This window comes from Spodoptera frugiperda, chromosome 13 (assembly GCF_023101765.2).
Source record: "Spodoptera frugiperda isolate SF20-4 chromosome 13, AGI-APGP_CSIRO_Sfru_2.0, whole genome shotgun sequence".
Lineage (NCBI taxonomy): Eukaryota > Metazoa > Arthropoda > Insecta > Lepidoptera > Noctuidae > Spodoptera > Spodoptera frugiperda.
In genome coordinates this window covers 7,527,717-7,547,522 of record NC_064224.1, presented here as the reverse complement: position 1 = coordinate 7,547,522, position 19,806 = coordinate 7,527,717, and the positions used below count along the sequence as shown (strand labels likewise).

At 36.0% G+C, this 19,806-nt stretch overlaps 1 protein-coding gene and 2 non-coding genes across 3 annotated transcripts in view; all 3 read left to right on the top strand.

The window, feature by feature from the left end:
* LOC118270222 (ABC transporter G family member 23) overlaps positions 1-19,806 on the top strand; it is a 56,536-nt gene that overhangs the window by 22,965 nt on the left and 13,765 nt on the right. The window contains exons 2-4 of the mRNA XM_050698130.1: positions 8,703-8,873; positions 9,596-9,755; positions 10,260-10,522. Coding sequence (XP_050554087.1) covers positions 8,752-8,873; positions 9,596-9,755; positions 10,260-10,522 — 545 coding nt within the window. The 5' untranslated portion in view covers positions 8,703-8,751. The remainder of the gene's footprint in view (positions 1-8,702; positions 8,874-9,595; positions 9,756-10,259; positions 10,523-19,806) is intronic.
* On the top strand, positions 5,755-5,836 carry Trnas-uga (transfer RNA serine (anticodon UGA)). Its single transcript has one exon. It is a non-coding gene; the product is annotated as a tRNA-Ser (tRNA).
* Trnas-uga (transfer RNA serine (anticodon UGA)) lies at positions 6,547-6,628 on the top strand. The gene has a single exon. It is a non-coding gene; the product is annotated as a tRNA-Ser (tRNA).

Genomic DNA, 19,806 nt, shown 5'->3' with positions numbered 1-19,806 from the left:
CACGAAGCTGAACCTCCACCACATAACCCCAGGAAGTCACTCACACAGAGGTCCTCTAATCATGTATTCGGCCGTTCCCGTCCACTGGCCGCCTGTCACACCGTGACGAGCCACCATGGCTGTCACTTTCACCGTCGCTCACGTGACATTTACTCACACAAATTATTTATGTAAGCTCTATGCTAAAATTATAATGAATACGGCTATGTATTGTGAATTGAGTTACAATTGATATGTGTCTTTGTGATTTTCTTCCGTGTCATTGAAAATATGGTTTCTAAAGAGCCTTTATTAAGTGGGAGTCATCGAATGACTTCTCCCGCTTTGGGCGAGGCGAGAGGGACTGTCAAACTCTTACTGACTAAAAACCACCCCAAAAAATGGCTGAAGACATAAACAACGTCAGTTACAGTCCACAGTAGTAGTCCACTCTTCATAAGACGGTTGACCATAATTTCTACGCTTAGCTTGAGGATGGGACATCCAACATGTAGTCCCTAGCCCTTTACAATCGAAATTATATCCGAAATCTTTGGTGGACCTAAATTTTCGACCGTGATAGTGATATTTTGTCCACTGCACGGTTGGCGCGGTGGCTGGGCAACTGGCTGCCGTGCAACGTGTCGTAGGACCAAGTCTGGTTGTAACGTGGACGTGGAATTGTATATTTGCAACCACACCCACATCACATGACACAGTAGAATATCCTAGTGTAGTACAACGTCTAAAAAAAATAAAATTTGGATGGAAAGATTAATTATTTTCAGTCAGTAGTTGACCCTTACATCTCCCACGGGAAGACTTGCAACACAACACAACACGACAGAAGGCTATTTTTCCACAACCATATTTTACACAATCAGCTAATTTAGCAGGACGAAAGATTAATAAAAAAAAAAAATGTCGTTATATCCACTTGTGTCGACAATTTCGCCGAGATACGATACGAGGTCGATGACATAACTAAGGTTGGCTCACTGTGTTCCGGTCATCCGAATCAGACGTAACACGTTGCATCAAGTATCTACGGCCGTGCGCTTGTCCATTGACTATCGACACAGCTGACATAATCGACACGGTTTCTATGTCACTCATTAATAGTATCGGCTGACGTGACTTTGACATTTTGATACAACATTGAGAGTGTGTTTGTATATTAGTTCTGTGTTGAAAATGGCTAATGTAAATTCCTATTAGTAGAAACATAATATTCAATGTTCTTGACCCAATATTTTTAAGATTACCCTTATCTACTCAAAGTATGTAATAATTTGGATGTTTATAAATACGGGTATATTGTTCTGGCACTGGTTCGTTCTGTATCTACTTATGTATATTTTATATTTCTCAGTCAAGCCAATGTAAATTGTTTATGAGAAATAAATTTCTTAAACCGCAAAATGGTTAACTGAGTGACACATCTGGCTGTATGCGGTATAGTAATTTTGCGACATTTACACGTTAGCCTTAAACGTAGCCTCTGGTTTATTTAAACGTTTCTATGTTAATTTCTTAATACATCAGGTTTGAAGATTTTTATGTTAATTTTACACACTTAAAAATAGTCACGCATATAAATGTGTTATTTTATCTTTTTTATAAAGTTCATCACTATTCTTAATATAACCAACAATTAATGTAATACTGCTATTATAATGATAAAAATCTTTAGGTAAGACTGATTATATTTCTAAACCTACGTTTATATACAGTCTATTTAATTTATGGTAAACTGGTAAGCCATTATGTGGATTAAAAACATTTCGCGATTTTTTTTTCTGTTGTAAAATATGTTATTGTGGTGTAATATTTGTAGGAAAATTAATATATTGTAAAAACAAAGTCGATTTGGTTATAGTGATTTTTAGATTTACATAATATTAATTAATTTGGTTTATTTATATATAACCAGTTTAAGACTATAAAACATAACGTTTTTTCTTTAAACGAATTTAAAAGATAAACTTAAAATGAATTGTTTTCCATTATCTTAAATATGTATCTTGAATCTTATTTAGTAAGTATTATTTTTAATTGTATTTTATGTTTATAATTAATCCTTTTACATTACGTACCAATTTGTAATTAAGTATTTACTTTTGTTTTTTGACTTTATTTTTCATCGCAAGGACATGATATTATTTCTGTTCACCGTGACCTAGCCTTACCTTGACTCTCTTAAATATCAGGCATTTCCTGAGAATTTTTATCCACCAAAGAATTATTTTTTTGGTGTTTCTCAAATGTTAACTTGATTATAAATGGTGAGTAATTAGCTATTGTTAAATAACCGGTATTATTAACTACTGTTTTGTAATTAATGTGTCACAGTTCCATGGTCTTTGACCAAACTGGCACGAGAATAATTAAGTTTATTAAATCTACGTGAATAAAATATTATGTTTTTAACAATATGTTTCTGCATGTGACAATTAAAATATAATTTACATGCACAGCACACTCAAAACCAGGGCAACAATTTGTAAATGATATTAAACAAAATTTCCACCAATTCCGTAGAGGATCTGAATGCACGAGACGTTGTACATAATCTGATTCATTCATTTACTAATTATTTTAAAAACCCCTTCAAGATTACACTCAAATATATTCTAACAACATATTAAATAGTATTCTTTAAAAAATTCGCTTAACTTACAAAAAAAAATCGAATCGACACTAAATCTGTAACAATGGACAAACGCATCAATCGCACGCACACAAACGCGTTCATTAAATAAAGGCTCGGTTCGTAAACACACGTGTATGTGTGTGTGGAGAAAGAGTTCAGTGGGTCAAAAGAACAGGTTTTGCTCGTTCCATCGTAGATGCGACCCCGTTTCCGCTGTCAAACTTACATACATACATACATAGACACCGATTATTTATTTATTTATTATATTAAAAATTCATACGTTAATTATTTTTTGGCATAAAGTACCTTATTGGAAATGTATTGAATATTATTATAGAGGTAATTGTATTTTATTTTTATACTTATTTATGTTTTTTTCTATTATATATGTGTGTTACGTATAAACTTGATAGTACAGTAATTTCGTGTTTCGTAAGATTGGCCATAAATAGACGTATCATAATATATGAAATTAAAAAGAAAATGGTACCCATAGGTATATATTTTGTTAAATAGCTCAAGAAAAATACCTACATCATATGCGAACAACTGTTTCAACAACGGTTCCCGAATAACAACCTTTTTATAGTATAAAAGCTGGTCAACGAGCATACGGATACCGCCCATGGACCTCCGAAACAAGTGTGTATTCGGTATTTTCGGGGTTAGGAATTTAAGGGTTGTTGGGGGATCGGGGATTCAAAAGCAACAACATTGAATGCCAAGCATGGCTCTCCTACACTTACACCTGGTGTCAGTCGCACTGACAGACAAACAGACGGATAACGACACCCTAATAATAGGGTCCTATTTCACCCTTTGGGTACGGAATTATAAAAACAAGATGTCTTTGTAAAAAGATGACACAATCTTAATAATATACTGTGTAAGTACTTACTACACGCAATTATAATTACGGCTACCTAACACAAAGAGTTTAATGTATTCATAACTTGATTATGTAATATACATAGAAGTGTACACCATAAAAAGTATATACGCTTATGTACTTACACTAATCCTCATCAAATTGTTGGATAAAAATCTTAAAATTACTGCGTAGCGTTCCAGACGGTTGGTTTTAAAGTAGTATAGACTTTTTTACTAGTATTTTAATTTGTTGTTCAGTCTTTGGTGTTCTAGGTGTATTAAGGATAGGTATAATTATTTTTGAAGCTTGGGAAGTAGAAAAACAAAAGAAAAAAACAGCACTCAGATATTTTTTTATAAATTTATCGAATCTCTCTGTAATCAGTTAACACGTTAAGCCTGTGTTTACATAGGTACATTTTACTACACAAGTGATATTTCGTCTCAAGGACGTGACACATAAATCCATGCATTTTACACACATTTTATTCAAAATGTTAAAAATGCATGTAGGTACGCATTGCGTTCCCTGCGCGCTTATAAAAGCCATCAGACCACCACAAATTGAGCCTAGTAGGGCTGATGCCTAATCCGGAGCTGCGGAATACCCAGCGTGTTTACTGGGGCACCAGCTCAAAACGCAGGAGTAGGAACAAGGTGGTTTTTAATCAGTAAGAGTCTGACACTCCCTCTCGCCTCACCCAAGGCGGGAGAAAACATTAGAAGATTTTCCTCGCTCAAAAAAAATGCCTAAATCGATCAAGGCAGACTTAGGTTGCTTAAAATAGAATTCAATACCTATCAAACTGAATTAAGAATAGACTACCTACCATGATTACTGACGTCTGCATACATAAATATTCAAATGTCAAATTCATTAACCATTCGTGCCAACTTTCCATTAAAAGTTGTGTGTATGACAGTGGTACGTAGACAACAATCACATTTGAGTCAGCGCTTCCTTCTAAACGTTGACTTAGCAATGTAAATTGGCCACACACTCAATAAGGGCCCACACTTACTGACTTATGACGTCATAGTACTTATATACGTAAAGTGTGGTGTATACTGAGAGTTGTGTTTTTGGTGTGGTGTGGGCGAAAACGGGTGTAATTTTTAACCGTCTTCCGAAAAAGGAGGAGGTTCTTATTTCAGCCGGTACATTCTTTTTGATGTTGAAATTGTTTCATGATTATTTAAAACGTTCATAAACTTTTCAGGCAACTCTACACAAAAAATTTGGATGAAGACTTTTTAGTCTTGAAGGCACTTACAGAGGGATTTCCATGATCCCCAAGCTTGGCAGGTGACTAAGAGATCACTATAAAGTCCCTCTAAAATATTAGACTCTAAAATCTAGAGGATGCTTCATTCCATTCTTCAAAATCTATAGTCACAGTTTTAGAACATACCCTGGTCCATGCTATTTGATTAATATTGACAAAAGTATGCTATACTCATGCCCGAATATTTAAACGCTACTCAATTTTAAGACGCTCTCAAATGTAGTTCTGTCACTATCAATTCTTTATAAAATGACAGAGATAGCACGATATTTAAGTACAACTTAAAATTGAGTAGCGTTTGAGTATTCGGGCGTCAGTGTACCAAGACCTTAAACAGGTAGTGCAATGAGGCAGTTCTAGACAATTCGTCAGCTGATATGGGAAGGTTACGGTAGCATGCACGCAATCACCGCGTTACGCGATAATGAGCCTAATTTGTACTAAGTACTGAGCTTAATATCCTGTCTTTTAATTATTCTCAATGCATAATCCTATGACTTCTATGTAGGTTGATTGGTCGGGTATGTCGCTTCCAAACGCAAGTACTCAGGTTGCCCCGTAGTGACGTGATAAAAAGACAAACATTTAAGTGTGGGAGAGCCATGCTTTGGCACGAAAAGGCCAGCGCGACCCGAGTGGTACCACGGCCTCATAGGAAACCGACGTAATACAAGCTTGCGTTTTGTGAGTGAGTTTACCAGAGGCCTAATTACACCCTTCCCAATCCCCGATCCCCCAACAACCCTTAAATTCCTAACCCCCAAAAGGCTGGCAAAGCAGCGGAGGTTCGGGTGTCCATGGGCAGCGGCGATTGCTTACCATCAGGTGATCCGTCTGCTCGTTTACCGACTTATACTATAAAAAACAAATACTCTATATTATTATCTACGAGTTCTACAACTGTACAAATACACGTATCTAGCGCAGTATCTGTGATATATAATTTGGTCTATGTGTACAACAGCTGAGGTGTCCGAGTGGTTAAGGAGTTGGACTTGAAATCCAATGGGTTATACCCGCGCAGGTTCGAATCCTGTCCTCAGCGATACTTTTTTTTAAACTACTTTTAAAAGGAGCTTTGTTTTCCAATATTTTGGTCGTTTATTGGAAAGATTTGATAATGATTTGAAAATAAATGTGAGTCTTCGTCTATCTTTAAATAACTGACTAGCCATAATTAGACATGTCGCATACCGTATTTCTATGCATTTATTGTATTCATATAAAATAGAGAATTATAAAGGCACATGCAATACCTAAGTACGTTTTGTACTATAAAATTAAATAAATCCCATAAAGAACCCGCGCTAACTTCACCTGTATTTCCCGACTTTTCCGGTCATATTGTTAAACTTTCCTAACAACACCAACAAAAAGATTATTTATCTAATTCAAAACAGCCGTTTCTAAGAAATGCGTTTACAAACAATTTGGCGAATCGTTTTCTTTTTGTACCTTTTTTGTAGGGGGTATATCATCCAATGACTACTCCCGCTTTGGGCGAGGCGAGAGGAAGTGTCGAAGTGTGAAGTCTTACAGACTAAAAATCAACACGTTCCTACTCCTGCTTTTCGAGTCGGAGCCCCGGTAAACCCGCTAGGTAGTCCGCAGCTCTTCGTTTATTTGCAAATAGATTATATTGTATTGTCTACTATTGTTTATCTACACCTGTATAAATATAATACGTAGGTATGTATATCTATTACAGTATACACACAGTATCTGTGATCTACAATTTGGTCTATTTATATCACAGCTGAGGTGTCCGAGTGGTTAAGGAGTTGGACTTGAAATCCAATGGGTTATACCCGCGCAGGTTCGAATCCTGTCCTCAGCGATACTTTAAATTTTTTTATTGAATCAAATTTTTTTACCAATTTGTTTGGGACAAAATCTTTTATTACCATTAACAAGATTTTAAAAGAAATAAAAATAAGAAAAATTGTATATATATTTTAATAACAAAAAGAGTGCCCTTAATACGAGTTTGCTTTACGTTTAAAGTAATCGACACGAGAGTGTCATCTAATTGGCAGGCTGGAATAAACCAACCAATCAGAGCGCCAAACGCGCCCTCGTTTCGATTACTTTAAACGTAAAATAACGTGCTGTTCACAAGTTTCCGTTAACTTTCACAAAACTGTAAATGAAAAATGCAATCTCAGATATAAAAACTGCAATAAAATGCCATTTTTGTCGGATGTAAACGATTTCGCAGGCATGTCATCTAAGGTGTAGTCAGTAATTATACATAGCGTTCAAGGTTTTCCAACACAAACTGTTATTTTGTGAATTATACACCCAGGTACTACATAGGTAGGTACACTATGTAATAGCGAGGTTTTTACTTCGCTTGATGGTTAAAAATTGTTACAGTAATAATTATATACCGTACCTCTTTTTTGTTAACGGGTGAAACCTTCAAAAGGCGCCTAGCTTTTTGGTGATAAAATTAGGGAGTATAGAATTTTTACCTCACTACCTTTCTGATAGCCACCAACTACACATAAAGAAGACACTGGGCCCTAATGATAATGTTATGCTAAATAAAGATAAAGCTTTGATTTCAAATTTTTTGGATGAAAAATGAAACAACTAGTAGTCGACATAAATGGGACCGTCGGAAGATAGCGCCCTAGGTCATGAAGCAAATACAAAAAGGAGAGCGCAGGATATTACAAACCACGCCCCTCTCTATTTTCCATCTAGTGATCTAATACTTTTGTGTTATGGTATAAGCCAGTAAATAAGCAAACAGGTCACCTGACACCCGAAACACTAGAGGCGCTACAAGCGTGTTGCCTGCCTTTTGGAGCTTAAGGAATTTAAGGGTGGTTGGGGATCATAGAGACTCGGGATCGGTTCAGAAACCATGCAATCATTATGATTTTAACTTACAAAAGCAATTAGGAATGAAAACTAATTTTAAATCATGACTAACGACTAATCCTCGACACTGAAATCCTGCCACTGAAGATTGAAGGCTAATCAAGTATTCATAGAATACAATTTAACGTGCAACACGTGTCTTTGCAACTCAATCGTTAATTAGTAAATACTGAGAAGGTCTTCATTAATTTACCATGTTAGTCACAGTACTAGAATAAGCGATATAAAGGTGCGTCTAGATATATCGAATAGCGCAGGTGTGGATATCTATAATATATATATATATATAATATTATATAGCTGAAAAGTTTGTTTGTTTGATTGAACGCGCTAATCCCCGGAACTACTGGTCCGATTTGAATAATTCTTTTTGTATTAGATAGTGCATTTATAGAGGAAGACTAAAGGTTATAAAACATTACGATATGACCAATAGGAGCCGAGCAGAGCAGGTGAAACCGAGCGGAAGTAGCTAGTTACTTATAAGTTTTCCTTTGTGTCAGCAAGAGTCATTCAGAATGACACCAGGGGGATTGCTCTTGAATTTAATTCCGATCGATCGATTTTGTCATTGATATTGTCAAATTTTGTACCCCTTGATTTGCAACCCTAGCGCCCGTTGCATCCGTATTGCGTGGATATTGAATGAACTAAATGGTATTGAGTTTGACTTTATATTCCTTACTCTGAATGCTATTTTAACAGCTACGATTGGGGTTGTATAGTTTTGACGTTGAATAATTAGTGGATTGAAAATCAAAAATAAGCATGGCTGGGCAAATACAGAATTAACATTTCTTTTTTTATTTAATTTTAATATTGTGAAATTATACAATTGTACATTAGATATGTTTCTTTATAAAAGAATATTATACAATTCAAATAAAATATTGTCAATCAATGTACGGTCTACCTGAACTGAAGTAAAATGTGTGCTTATTCTACAATATTACAGGAATTATTGGACAGTTTTTTAACTGTAGTTACCACCCCACTAAAATCCAATTTTCTTTTGTCAACAGATCACAAAAAATGTGTTGCTAAACGAGAGAAGAAACCAATTTTGTCAAGATGGCCGTCTGCTCGGCCGCTGTGATCGTGGAGAAGGCCAACAAATACTATGGCAGGCCTGACAAACCAGACTTCAAGCCTGTCCTTAAGGACATGGACATGGTCGTCGATAGGGGAATCATGTAAGTACTTTCTCTCTAGGTCTATTTGTATCTAGATGACGCGGAAAACTTCTTATCGCCTCAAATTATTTTTTCTCACCTTAAAGACCAAAATTTTGCCAAATCGGTCTAGCCGTTTTCGATTTTTAGCGAGACTAACGAACAACAATTTTGTTTTTATGTTTATAGATTATCTTTTACCAGCGATTTTGCAGAAGTAACATACATATGTCCTTCTCCGTGATTCTAAAGAAGATCTTCCGAGTTCATTAAATTACTTATTATGTTATCGGCTTACTCACGTAACTGTTTGACGAGGAACTCGACTAGTTTCAAGCCATGTTAAAGACTCATATTCATGAGCAGCATTCCAGCGTTCCTCGTCACAGTTACGTGAGTAAGCCCATAACTTAATAATTAATTTAGTATGTCTCACGAAAGTTATAATAAAATGAAGCTTATCTAAGTTGGCTTTCGTGTTCTAATATTCTATTACACTTGAGAAAAAACGTCCAAAATATCTAAATATCAAAGTAAATATACCTTTCATGCATTAATTGATCTCGATGACACGATTCACACGATAGCTGACTAACCAGCTACAGTTAAAATGTCAAACATCTGGTTCTCCTACAAAAAAAATGATTCTCAAAACTCTTAAAACATTCGTTCCATACATAAATTTCCCAAAAATCACTACTCCACTTCGAAAAACCATTTCTAACTCCCATTTTTTCCTACAGATACGGTCTTCTCGGACCTTCAGGGTGTGGTAAGACCACACTACTGTCCTGCATAGTGGGCAGGAGGAAACTGGACAGTGGGAATGTCTGGGTGCTGGGTGGAAGACCAGGGGAGAAGGGCAGCGGTGTACCAGGACCTAGGGTTGGGTATATGCCTCAGGTACGTTTAACCTTTCGTATGCCGTATACATATACGACGACAATAGAAAATACATTGTGTCTCGCGTGGAACTGCGTTCCGGCACACGATAGGATAAAGAAAGTTTTGTAACGATAAATAAAATTAACTACAAAATCTTTGCGATCGATCTTAACATTGGTAAAGAGGCAATCCGCTAAGTTGCTCATGATTATAAGTCGCTAAAGTTAGTCGACCATTTTCCTCGAATCATAAAAAGTAAGGGTTCTCCCTGTTCAAATTGTAACATTTAATTTGTGCTAATTTGCATAACTTTCCTGAGAATAGGCGTCGAAAATATCTCAACTCCTAATACAAATATTACAGGAGATACAACCACCAGTTTATACACTGAAGAAATCCCCAAAAGACCCAGCAGCTTTTGTTAGTGGTGTTTAAACTGTAAGAACTAGTTGTTCGCTTCTTGGAGTTTCCACTCGAAAGCCTCTATCACCTCGTAACTAAACCAATTTCTCCACTTCACAGGACATAGCACTAGTCGGAGAATTCACAGTACGAGACGCGATCTACTACTTCGGTCGCATTTATGGCATGAAGATGGAAAAGATGATGGAACGGTTTGAGTTCCTATCCACCCTTCTAGACCTGCCCAGTGGAGGGAGGCTAATAAAGACCTTATCTGGAGGGCAACAGAGACGTGTTTCCCTTGCTGCTGCCCTGGTACATGAACCTGAACTGCTAATATTGGATGAGCCGACTGTTGGTCTGGATCCTGTGCTTAGAGAACGGTGAGTCGATTTTTATTTCTCTACTGACTGACTTACGGGCAAAATTAATAAATGGATCTGAATCTGCAATACGGGCTTAGTACGAGTGTGTTTTACGTTGAACATAGATGAAACGAGAGCCCGTTCGGCGCTCTGATAGGCCGGCACGAATAAACCAACCAATTAGAGCGCCGAACACCCTCTCGTTTTGGCTATTATTGGAATGGTTAGATGATCGGCGAATAATGATAACATGTATGCACATGAAACAACTGTTTGTGTTGAAGATCCTCAATTCGTTATTTTTAGGAACTGCCTTAACTAGCAAAAATAAGTTTCGAAGGAAAAAGTGATTCTATACTGCGGTCGCCGTATAATTCAGGCTGTGAATAAAAATTAATGTCATGCGAATGAAAGTCTTATTCTATCTCTAGGTATTAGTGATATAGGTAATGTTTCATAGGAGAACGCTGAAAAAAAACTGTACAGTTAAAAATACAATCAATATTTCACGTTTGCAATTTGCAATTTGACGTCATAAGTAGCATACAACATGATCACGTTTTGCAAATAACGTCACCAAAACTGTAAATCCTATTATAAATTATTATGACAGCATTAATATAAATATTGACACTAATTCCTATAATAATAGCCATTTATTCTAACAATAATTCTATTATGACAAATGGAGAATGGAGAGAAAAAATTACCTATACACATGACTCAAATGCTAAAGGTTCTGTATACTTTTAATTATTATTAAAAATAAAATATACCCATCCATAATTCTGCCTGTCTATCAAGGATCGGAGTGAGGTAGCGGAGAAGAGTACAAGAGAAATACCAAGGATTGCACAATTATCTGTCTACTAAGGAGAAGCGGAGATTTCGTGCAATTCTATTGGCTCCGCTCTGGTGGACTGGCAGTATAAGAGTAGATGGCGATCTTTTGCTAAAATGCATCTTTAGTTCTTATATGAATATTATTAAGACCTTATTTTTAATAATTTGCTGTAACTTTTATTTTATTTTGACAAGTCGTCAAAAATAAAAAGAATATACCTAATTCTGTAAAGGAATTCGACTGTTTGCAGCTAGGCTACAAAGCACATGGATATCTCAAATATTTACGCTCAAAATAGCAATAGTCTACCTTTTCACCCAAATAGACGACTATGACAGACAAACAGACTAAGAGCATACCCTAAACTAAACTTAAATTTAAAACTTACTCACGGAACTCCAATTTATCTTTTGAATAGAAACAGAAAACATTATGAAGATTTTTTCTACTGTTTTTGCCACTAATGTAGTAAGTAAGTCATTAGTCTTACTGAAGTCTTATACAAATATGATAAGTGACGGAGATGAAATGTTTTTACATGAAAAGGAAGAGTGCAAAAAATCTTTGAAATTAATTTGGATATTTACATTAATGTTTGTTTATGTATTTAGGTAGGTACATAACTACTTGGTTAATTTCTGAAGTGTGTAAATTGAAGGTGGATAAAAAGGAACTGAAAATGTTATAATAATTAGACTTGAATGAATCTATTATATGGATAAGTGATATAAAGTGTGGGAGAGCCATGCTTCGGCACGAATGGGCCGGCTCGACCGGAGTGATATCATTGTTGTGTTTCGTGGTGTGAGTGAGGTTACCGGAGGCCCATTTCCCCCCTTTCCAATCTTCCCAATCTCCGATTCCCCAACAACCCTTAAATTCCTAACCCCCAAATGCCTACACTTATAGACTACGTTTGCGTAGGTTTTCTCCACTCCAGAAGACCTGAACACGTCTACCTCAAGTCCCCAACGATCATAATAGTTCCTTAATAAAGATGTTACAAGTTATATCACACAAAAACATACAAAAAACGTGTCCTCTTGTACAAATAAGTAATGATGTGTGAATTATCACATTAGTTCATAGGAGACAAAAGGCTTCTTCAAGGTTTTTTGTGACCACAAATAATAAAATATTATAATAAATAGGTACCTCATATTTATAGGATTTGAAATAGTCATAATGTTCAATGTCGCCATTTTCCTAAGTACATAAGTAGCTATTTATTCAGACTTTCAGTTTTCGTTGATTTGCGTCATCATAGTTTGTTTTTGTGAAATATTTACCTAAGAACTAATGCTGAAATACCTATAAATAATTGTTGCTATTGGGGAAATTTCAGCATGTATCATTATTATAGACTAAACTAGTCGTATCATATATCTTGTATGATTTCACTCTAAAGGAAAAGCAGAGTTGTTTCGACATTACACTCAGTTTTCGTATAGAAATATTCTTCAGCATCATCATGATAATTTTTTTTTTGTTTGTTTAGTCAACTACATATTAAAAAAAGAATAATAACTTAGCATTTTCTAAATTAGAATGATCAATGGGTCCCAGCAGGGCTGATTCCGAACCAGAGCTGCGGACTGCCTAGCGGGTTTCCGGGGCTCTGGCTCGAAAAGCAGGATTAGGAACGGGGTGGTTTTTAGTCAGTAAGAGTCTGACACTCCCTCTCGCCTAGCATAAAGTGGGAGATTATTAGACGATTTTTCCCCATCAAACAAAAAAAAATAACCAACAAGCGGGATTTAAATTACATACGATTCACATCAATTACCTACATCCAAAGAACGAATTAAAAACTAACTTTCTTAAAATCCACAGATTGACATAAAAGACAAAAGAACAGTAGCCAAATAATATCAATTGTCCAAACACAAATGTCCATTGTTCGTGCCACAATGACACAGTTCGTTGATAATAATGATAACAATGTATTGTGCATCAAAATCATTCATTGCGTCATATGTACCATTGAATTTCTTTAGGAAATGCCAACTCATACGCTTTGGGAGTCACCTTGGTTAGTATTTGTATATGCTAAGGTCGTTTTGAGAGAAAGCCAAGATCTTTCGGTCGAAAAATCTCGAAAGATCTTAGGTCATTTAATGTGATTTTGGGTTTTTCTGTTTTCGGAAATTCTCAGGGTTAGAATAGTTTTTGGGGTATGTGTTAGAATCGCTTCTGTTATATATGCCTTACCTACATCCTTTCTATTATATACTGGGGGAAACCTTCAAAAGGTGCTAAGATTTTGGGGGGGAAAAACAGGGTTGGTCTACTAAGAGGACCCGGTGCCTCCTTTACTCGTAGGTGCAAATAGTGGCCACCTTTAGTGAGGTAAAAATCTCACACTCTCTAGTTTTTTCCCCAAAAAGCTAGGCGCCTTATGAAGGCTTCCCCTCTCAACAAAAAATAGGGAGTGTGGAATTTTGTATCGAAAACAAATGCTAAGGATTGGGTTAAGTAACCATTAAATGACTCTGAGTACGACGATAAGTGTACTTACCCATGCTTACACCATTGTGATGTAAGATTCATTATGGTGTTTTTTTCATACTTATATCTACGTATTTCTTTGTCTAATAATAATTAATGTAATGTTTATGTGTGTAGGACTTGTATACAAAATAATGTCCTGTAATAACGCTATAACTCATTCTATTGTTTCCTAAGATAGATTCTATTATAGTTAGTCACGTAATATCTCATTGGTCGAGTGATTACGGAGGCAACTGTCGACCACGAGGTTCTCGTTCCAATCTCCGGGGAAGAGCCATCAGACCACCACAGATAGGGGCCCAGTAGAGCCGCTACCGACCCGGAGCTCCCGGAGTAGACTACCTATTGGGTTACCGGGGCTCCAGCTCGAAGAGCAGGACTAAGAACGGGGTGGTATTTAGTCAGTAAGAATCTGAAACTCCCTCCCTCTCTATGTATGATTTCTCGACTATCGATACATCGCACACTCGATCTGCGCATCTTCCTCGTGCAGCTACTTTGCAGCGGCACATCTTCATAGTACATCTAACTCGAATCGCTACATAGCTTAGTATCGGTGGAAACGGTTATTAGTTTCACAGCTTAGCTATTACATCTTCACAGCATAGCTACATAGCACATCTCTGGTGGAAAAGCACGCTTTTGCCGAAAACAAACCTTAAACATATTTATAAAACCACTAACAGAGACCCATGCTATACATAATAATCTTAAGTTTAAGTCATTCACTCACAATCATGGTCATAATATATCGTAATGCAATCATGAGTAACTAATAAGCGGTCCCCCACTCGATATGGAAGGAGGGGGGAAATGCTTTCATCACTGTATGTAATCTCGATTCGCATCAACTTATGATTCATAGCATAGCTGCAGATAAGTAGGTACAGTAGCAAAGTTATGTGTAATAGTACGGGGTCTGCGATTGATTTGGTACATTTCATTACTGCGTTTACTTTATAATATAATAGAAAATGTTCTAAAATTATCTACCACGGCTTTAAAGGAAGGTAGTGTTGTGTTTGAAGACTACGCTAGATGCAAAATCGAGAAGGCGTGATTTGTAACGCCATGTGCAACCCGTTTTTTTTTTTTTGTAGTGGGAAAATCATCCAATGACTTCTCCCACTTTGAGCGAGGCGAGAGGGAGTGTCAGACTCTTACTGACTAAAAACCACCCCGTTCCTACTCCAGCTTTTCGAGTCGGAGCCCTGGTAAACCTGCTACGTAATCCGCAGCTTCGGGTCAGATGCGCTCCCCGTAAAGGGCATTATGTTAAAAGGAAATCCAATTGTGACATCTTCTCTGTGCATTTTCGCTCCGAAACGCTAGTGTACGTAGATAATAAATCTGCATTTAATATTTTGCCCAGTAATATAACCCATAGCCTTCTAGGTACATGGCAAACATACTTACAACCACTTATCAAAAAATACTTCACACTTGACAATGACATAAACATGAGAAGTCATAATAATTTCACAAGTATTTTGTATATTTTACAAGCACAAAGGCTTCGCGGCCATATTTTCTTTACGAGGTTACCAAAACATTTTACATAAAGTATAAACTTTAACTTAACCTCTTATGTCTTATCAAGGTTTATTTACTTTAAATAATTACATAAATTGTGCAGAAATACCTTCAAACAACGTCATATAAGCCTCAGAAATAAACTCGCCTGCTATTATACTCTTTGCTCATTACCTAAATGGGGCTTATAACTTTATTGGTGAAAAAATAGTGTCCCCCTCTTCACATAGCATAGCACTGGTATAAACGAACTCACCTAAGCTATGTTTTATATGAAACAATGCGTGCTGCAATCGATACATCGTATACACGAGCTGCTGCAACTTAGTATCAGTGGAAACGGTCACATAGTTTTACAGCTTAGCTATTACATCTCCGTAGCATAGCTCATAGCACATCTTTGGTGGAAAAGCAATCTTAAAGACATGATGTTAAGTTACAAAAAATCTTATGCCCGAATACTGAAATGCTACTCAATTTTTAGTTGTACCTAAATATCGTGCTATCTCTGTCATTTAATAAAGAATTGGTAGCGACAGAAATAATCTTGAGACCGTCTTAAAATTGAGTAGCGGTTGAGTATTTATACATTAGTTAAGGAGAGTTTGAAGAGCATTTTATATTTACGTCTAGGATGACCCCTAAACAAACATCAATACTAAGTTTCTCTTGACATTGCCCGAAGCACAATGATATTGGTTTAGCAATATATTATATAACATATTTAAATATTTATAGGTCAAATTCAAAATTTGGCAATATTTCGCGAAGGTCACTTCCTAATACTTCCTATTTATTGAGGTCAAACTAGACTAGAATTAAGGTCAAGTTTTAAAAGGTTAGATTTAAAATAATGTCTATCCATTAATTCGATGAAATGAGAGCTTGTTTTAGTTACTAATTAATGATCTAAATTCATAAGTAAGTTTGATCGCTATGCATTACTTCTTAAAATGATGAATCAATTTTGATAAAATTTAGAAGCTATTAGCTATACTTATCGCCAGTATGACTGCCATGTAATAACAAGTGAGTCTATTGCCATATACCCAATTCCAGACTCTTTGCTATACTATCATTAGAACTTTAGACGGGATATTTACCATGTTTATTTATGTCTAGTTTAATTTCCGATATTTCTACACTGTTGCAAGCACCATGATCACGATATTTAAAAACTTGTATCATTGTTATAACTGAAAAACAGATAAAAATCACAATAAACATTAAAACCCATCCCTAGAATCGTAGCCGAGATCCCTTATTCGATTATCGCACTTCCGACTCAACCAGCAACGCTTCAACGCTGTTCTTGACTTGGACCAATTACCTTATTTATGTCATTCAAAGAATTTCCTTCAACATTTTTATCCCAGGCCATAATCTTTGCAACACATTGATGCTGAAACAAACTGCTCATTCATGCACGTCACCCAAATATTGCCAAATGTCAGCAATCTCCTCTGGTCTGCAATCTGTTGAGAAATGGCGCCCAAGTGACAGTTGCAGTGTACTTTTTTAATAATATCACGGAGTTGTTGTTGATCTTGTTTTTATGTGTTACTAGCGACCCGCCCCAGCTTCGCATGGATGCAATGGTGATATATTATGCCTGTATTATACATATAAACCTTCCTCTTGAATCACTCTACCTATTACAAAAAACCGCATCAAAATACGTTGCGTAATTTTAAAGATTTAAGCATACAGACAAACAGACAAAAATAGCGACTTTGTTTTTATACTATGTAGTGAAGTTCTACCATTTGTCCACTGTTCTCACATATATGTACAATTATTGATTGGAAAAATGTATCTGAGAAAGTTTTTAAACTGACATGGTCACTAACACTAATATTAGAACTTAAGACGGGATATTTACTGGATGATCCGTGATCATGGCGCTTGCAACAGTGCCGAAATATCGGAAACTCATAGACATAAAGAAGAAGTCATTGAATGATTTTACCCCATCAAAAAAAGTGTTAGTGACCATGTCAGTTTAAAAACTTATACCTATTTATGGTTTAATTGGAATAAATAATTTGACTTTGACTTTATTGCTGTGCTTGTTTTCAAGTTTTAAGGTAGACTGGTTCCACATAACATTCTAGAAATATTAAAATGATTAAGTATTCCGACTTTTTTTTTGTTTGTTCATAAAAACATGAGTAAAATCGCAGGTAACCACGACACAGAGGACGCTAATTAAGAGCAAAAACCGACAGCCAATTAACTTAAGTCGTCTAGTCTAAACTAGACTAGTCTACCTAGACTTACGGATTAATAAACAATTTTAGAATATCTGTTTGTAATATTGAAATAACCGGTTTTTACTATTTGTTCTAACTTATCTCTGAAATAGCGGTACTGATTTTGATGGGACTTCTATTGGCAGTCGGCTTCTAGTAGCTGATTTACTAAGTTGCAACTTAAGCAACTTTTATTATTCACAAACTCTGCATAATGCACGCGAACGAAGCCGCAGGCATTAGCTAGTTATTACATAAAAACAAACGCTTAGTGTACAAAAACATAATACTTAACCTATGTCTTTAACAACTCTACTACTTATGCCATGAATACTAAACAAAGACTTATTTAAACCCTACACTTGAGCGAGGAAAATCATCCAATGACTTCTCCCGCCTTGTCTCATACAAGGCGGGAGAAGTGGGCGAGAGGCAGTGTCAGACTCTCACTGACTAAAAACCACCCCATTCCTACTCTTAGCATGTTATAACATCCATTATCAAGAAACCATTACATAAATAAAAAACAAACAGATTTTCCTCATTGAACCAAACAAATCAAAGTAATTAAAAACAAGAAAAAACAAATCCAAAGATTGCATTTTACTGGCAGATTTGTATCGACGAACTGTTGCAACAGCCTGGTAATTGTGACTTCGCCAGTGTTGCAACAGCAACGACCGAGACATTGCAATGTGGTCGGCATGTTCCGATTGTGTTGCGCGTAATTATATGCAACGGGCTATGTTGCCTTCTGTTGCTGTTTGGCAATTTGATGTCCAATTTGCAAAAATATTGGCTAAAACTGTATTTAAGTGTAGCGGTTTTGGAAACGACACGCAGTCTGAAACGGTTCACTATTGCCATTTTTTTTTTGACTGGGAGTAATCGTCCAATTACTTCTCCCGCCTTGGATGAGGTAAGACTCAGACTCTTACTGAATAAAAACCACCCCGTTCTTTCTCTTGCTTTGAGCCGAAACCCCGGTAACCTGTTATGTTGTCCTCATCCAGTTGGGAGAAGTAACTGATTTATTTTCCGCCTTAAAAAAATCAGACATCATTTTTAAAAGACTAAAAACAGTGTGGTAGGTAACTCAGGTATATTGAAAAATGAAACTGCCGTGTTTTAATGCAATTATTTGAATCTACAACCGTGAAACGATCAGTGATATAGTGAATAATAAAAACCAGGAAATGGAAAGATTTACGAGAACTATACAATATATCGTCACGCGTTATTTTTGCAGACTTTTCATTTAAATATAGGTATTTAAAACCCAATTAACTAAAAATCACTGTTTCCTCAAATACATTAATTGAGAAAACCTCTACTAGTTTCGTGTCACAGAGGACTCTTGATCATACGACGTGATGACGTTGCGTAGACTGCCCATAATGAAGAGTCCCTCTGTGACTCGAAATGTAGACACGTGTGTAAACCGTGATTTTTAGTTATTTAATATGATAATTATATCTCACGATATTATAAAAATATATTTAAACTTCTTTGTAGTCCTTTTTCGCGTCTTTTTTTTTATAAATGCGATGAACTCAAAAACACCTGGACTGGTTTTTGTACGGTTTTCACAAACAAATACTATTAATAAAAAAATACTATTCCTGCCTAAAATTTTCAGCTGTATATTTCTTACTTTTAAACCCACCACGTGTAATTAATAATCACACTAATATTATAAATATGTGAAAGTTATTTGTTTGTATGTGTGGATCTTTGTCTGTCGATTACGCTAAAACTACTGAACTAAAATTTGGTATACAGACAGGGTATGAGCTGACTCGGGTGATAGGACACTTATTATCCCACGAAAACGAGCCGCTAGGCGAAATAGGCTAATTATAAATAACTTTGAAAATCCGAAGATACCTACTTTATCACAACTAAGAAATTGTTTGGCAGTCGTACTTACCACCACACACGAGCTATTTCCTAAGTAATATCAAAATAACATAATTTAAAATAACCAGGGTGTGCTAACTCTCATTGTGTATGCTGTTCACGTATCCTCTAACTTCGGCAATAAAGTGAGCTTGCAACAATAATAGGATGTAGTAAGACCTGGATTTCACATCTTGGCATTCACTAGATACCTAATGTAGAAACCTAATATTGCATACCTTAGGAAAAAGGGATATATAGAG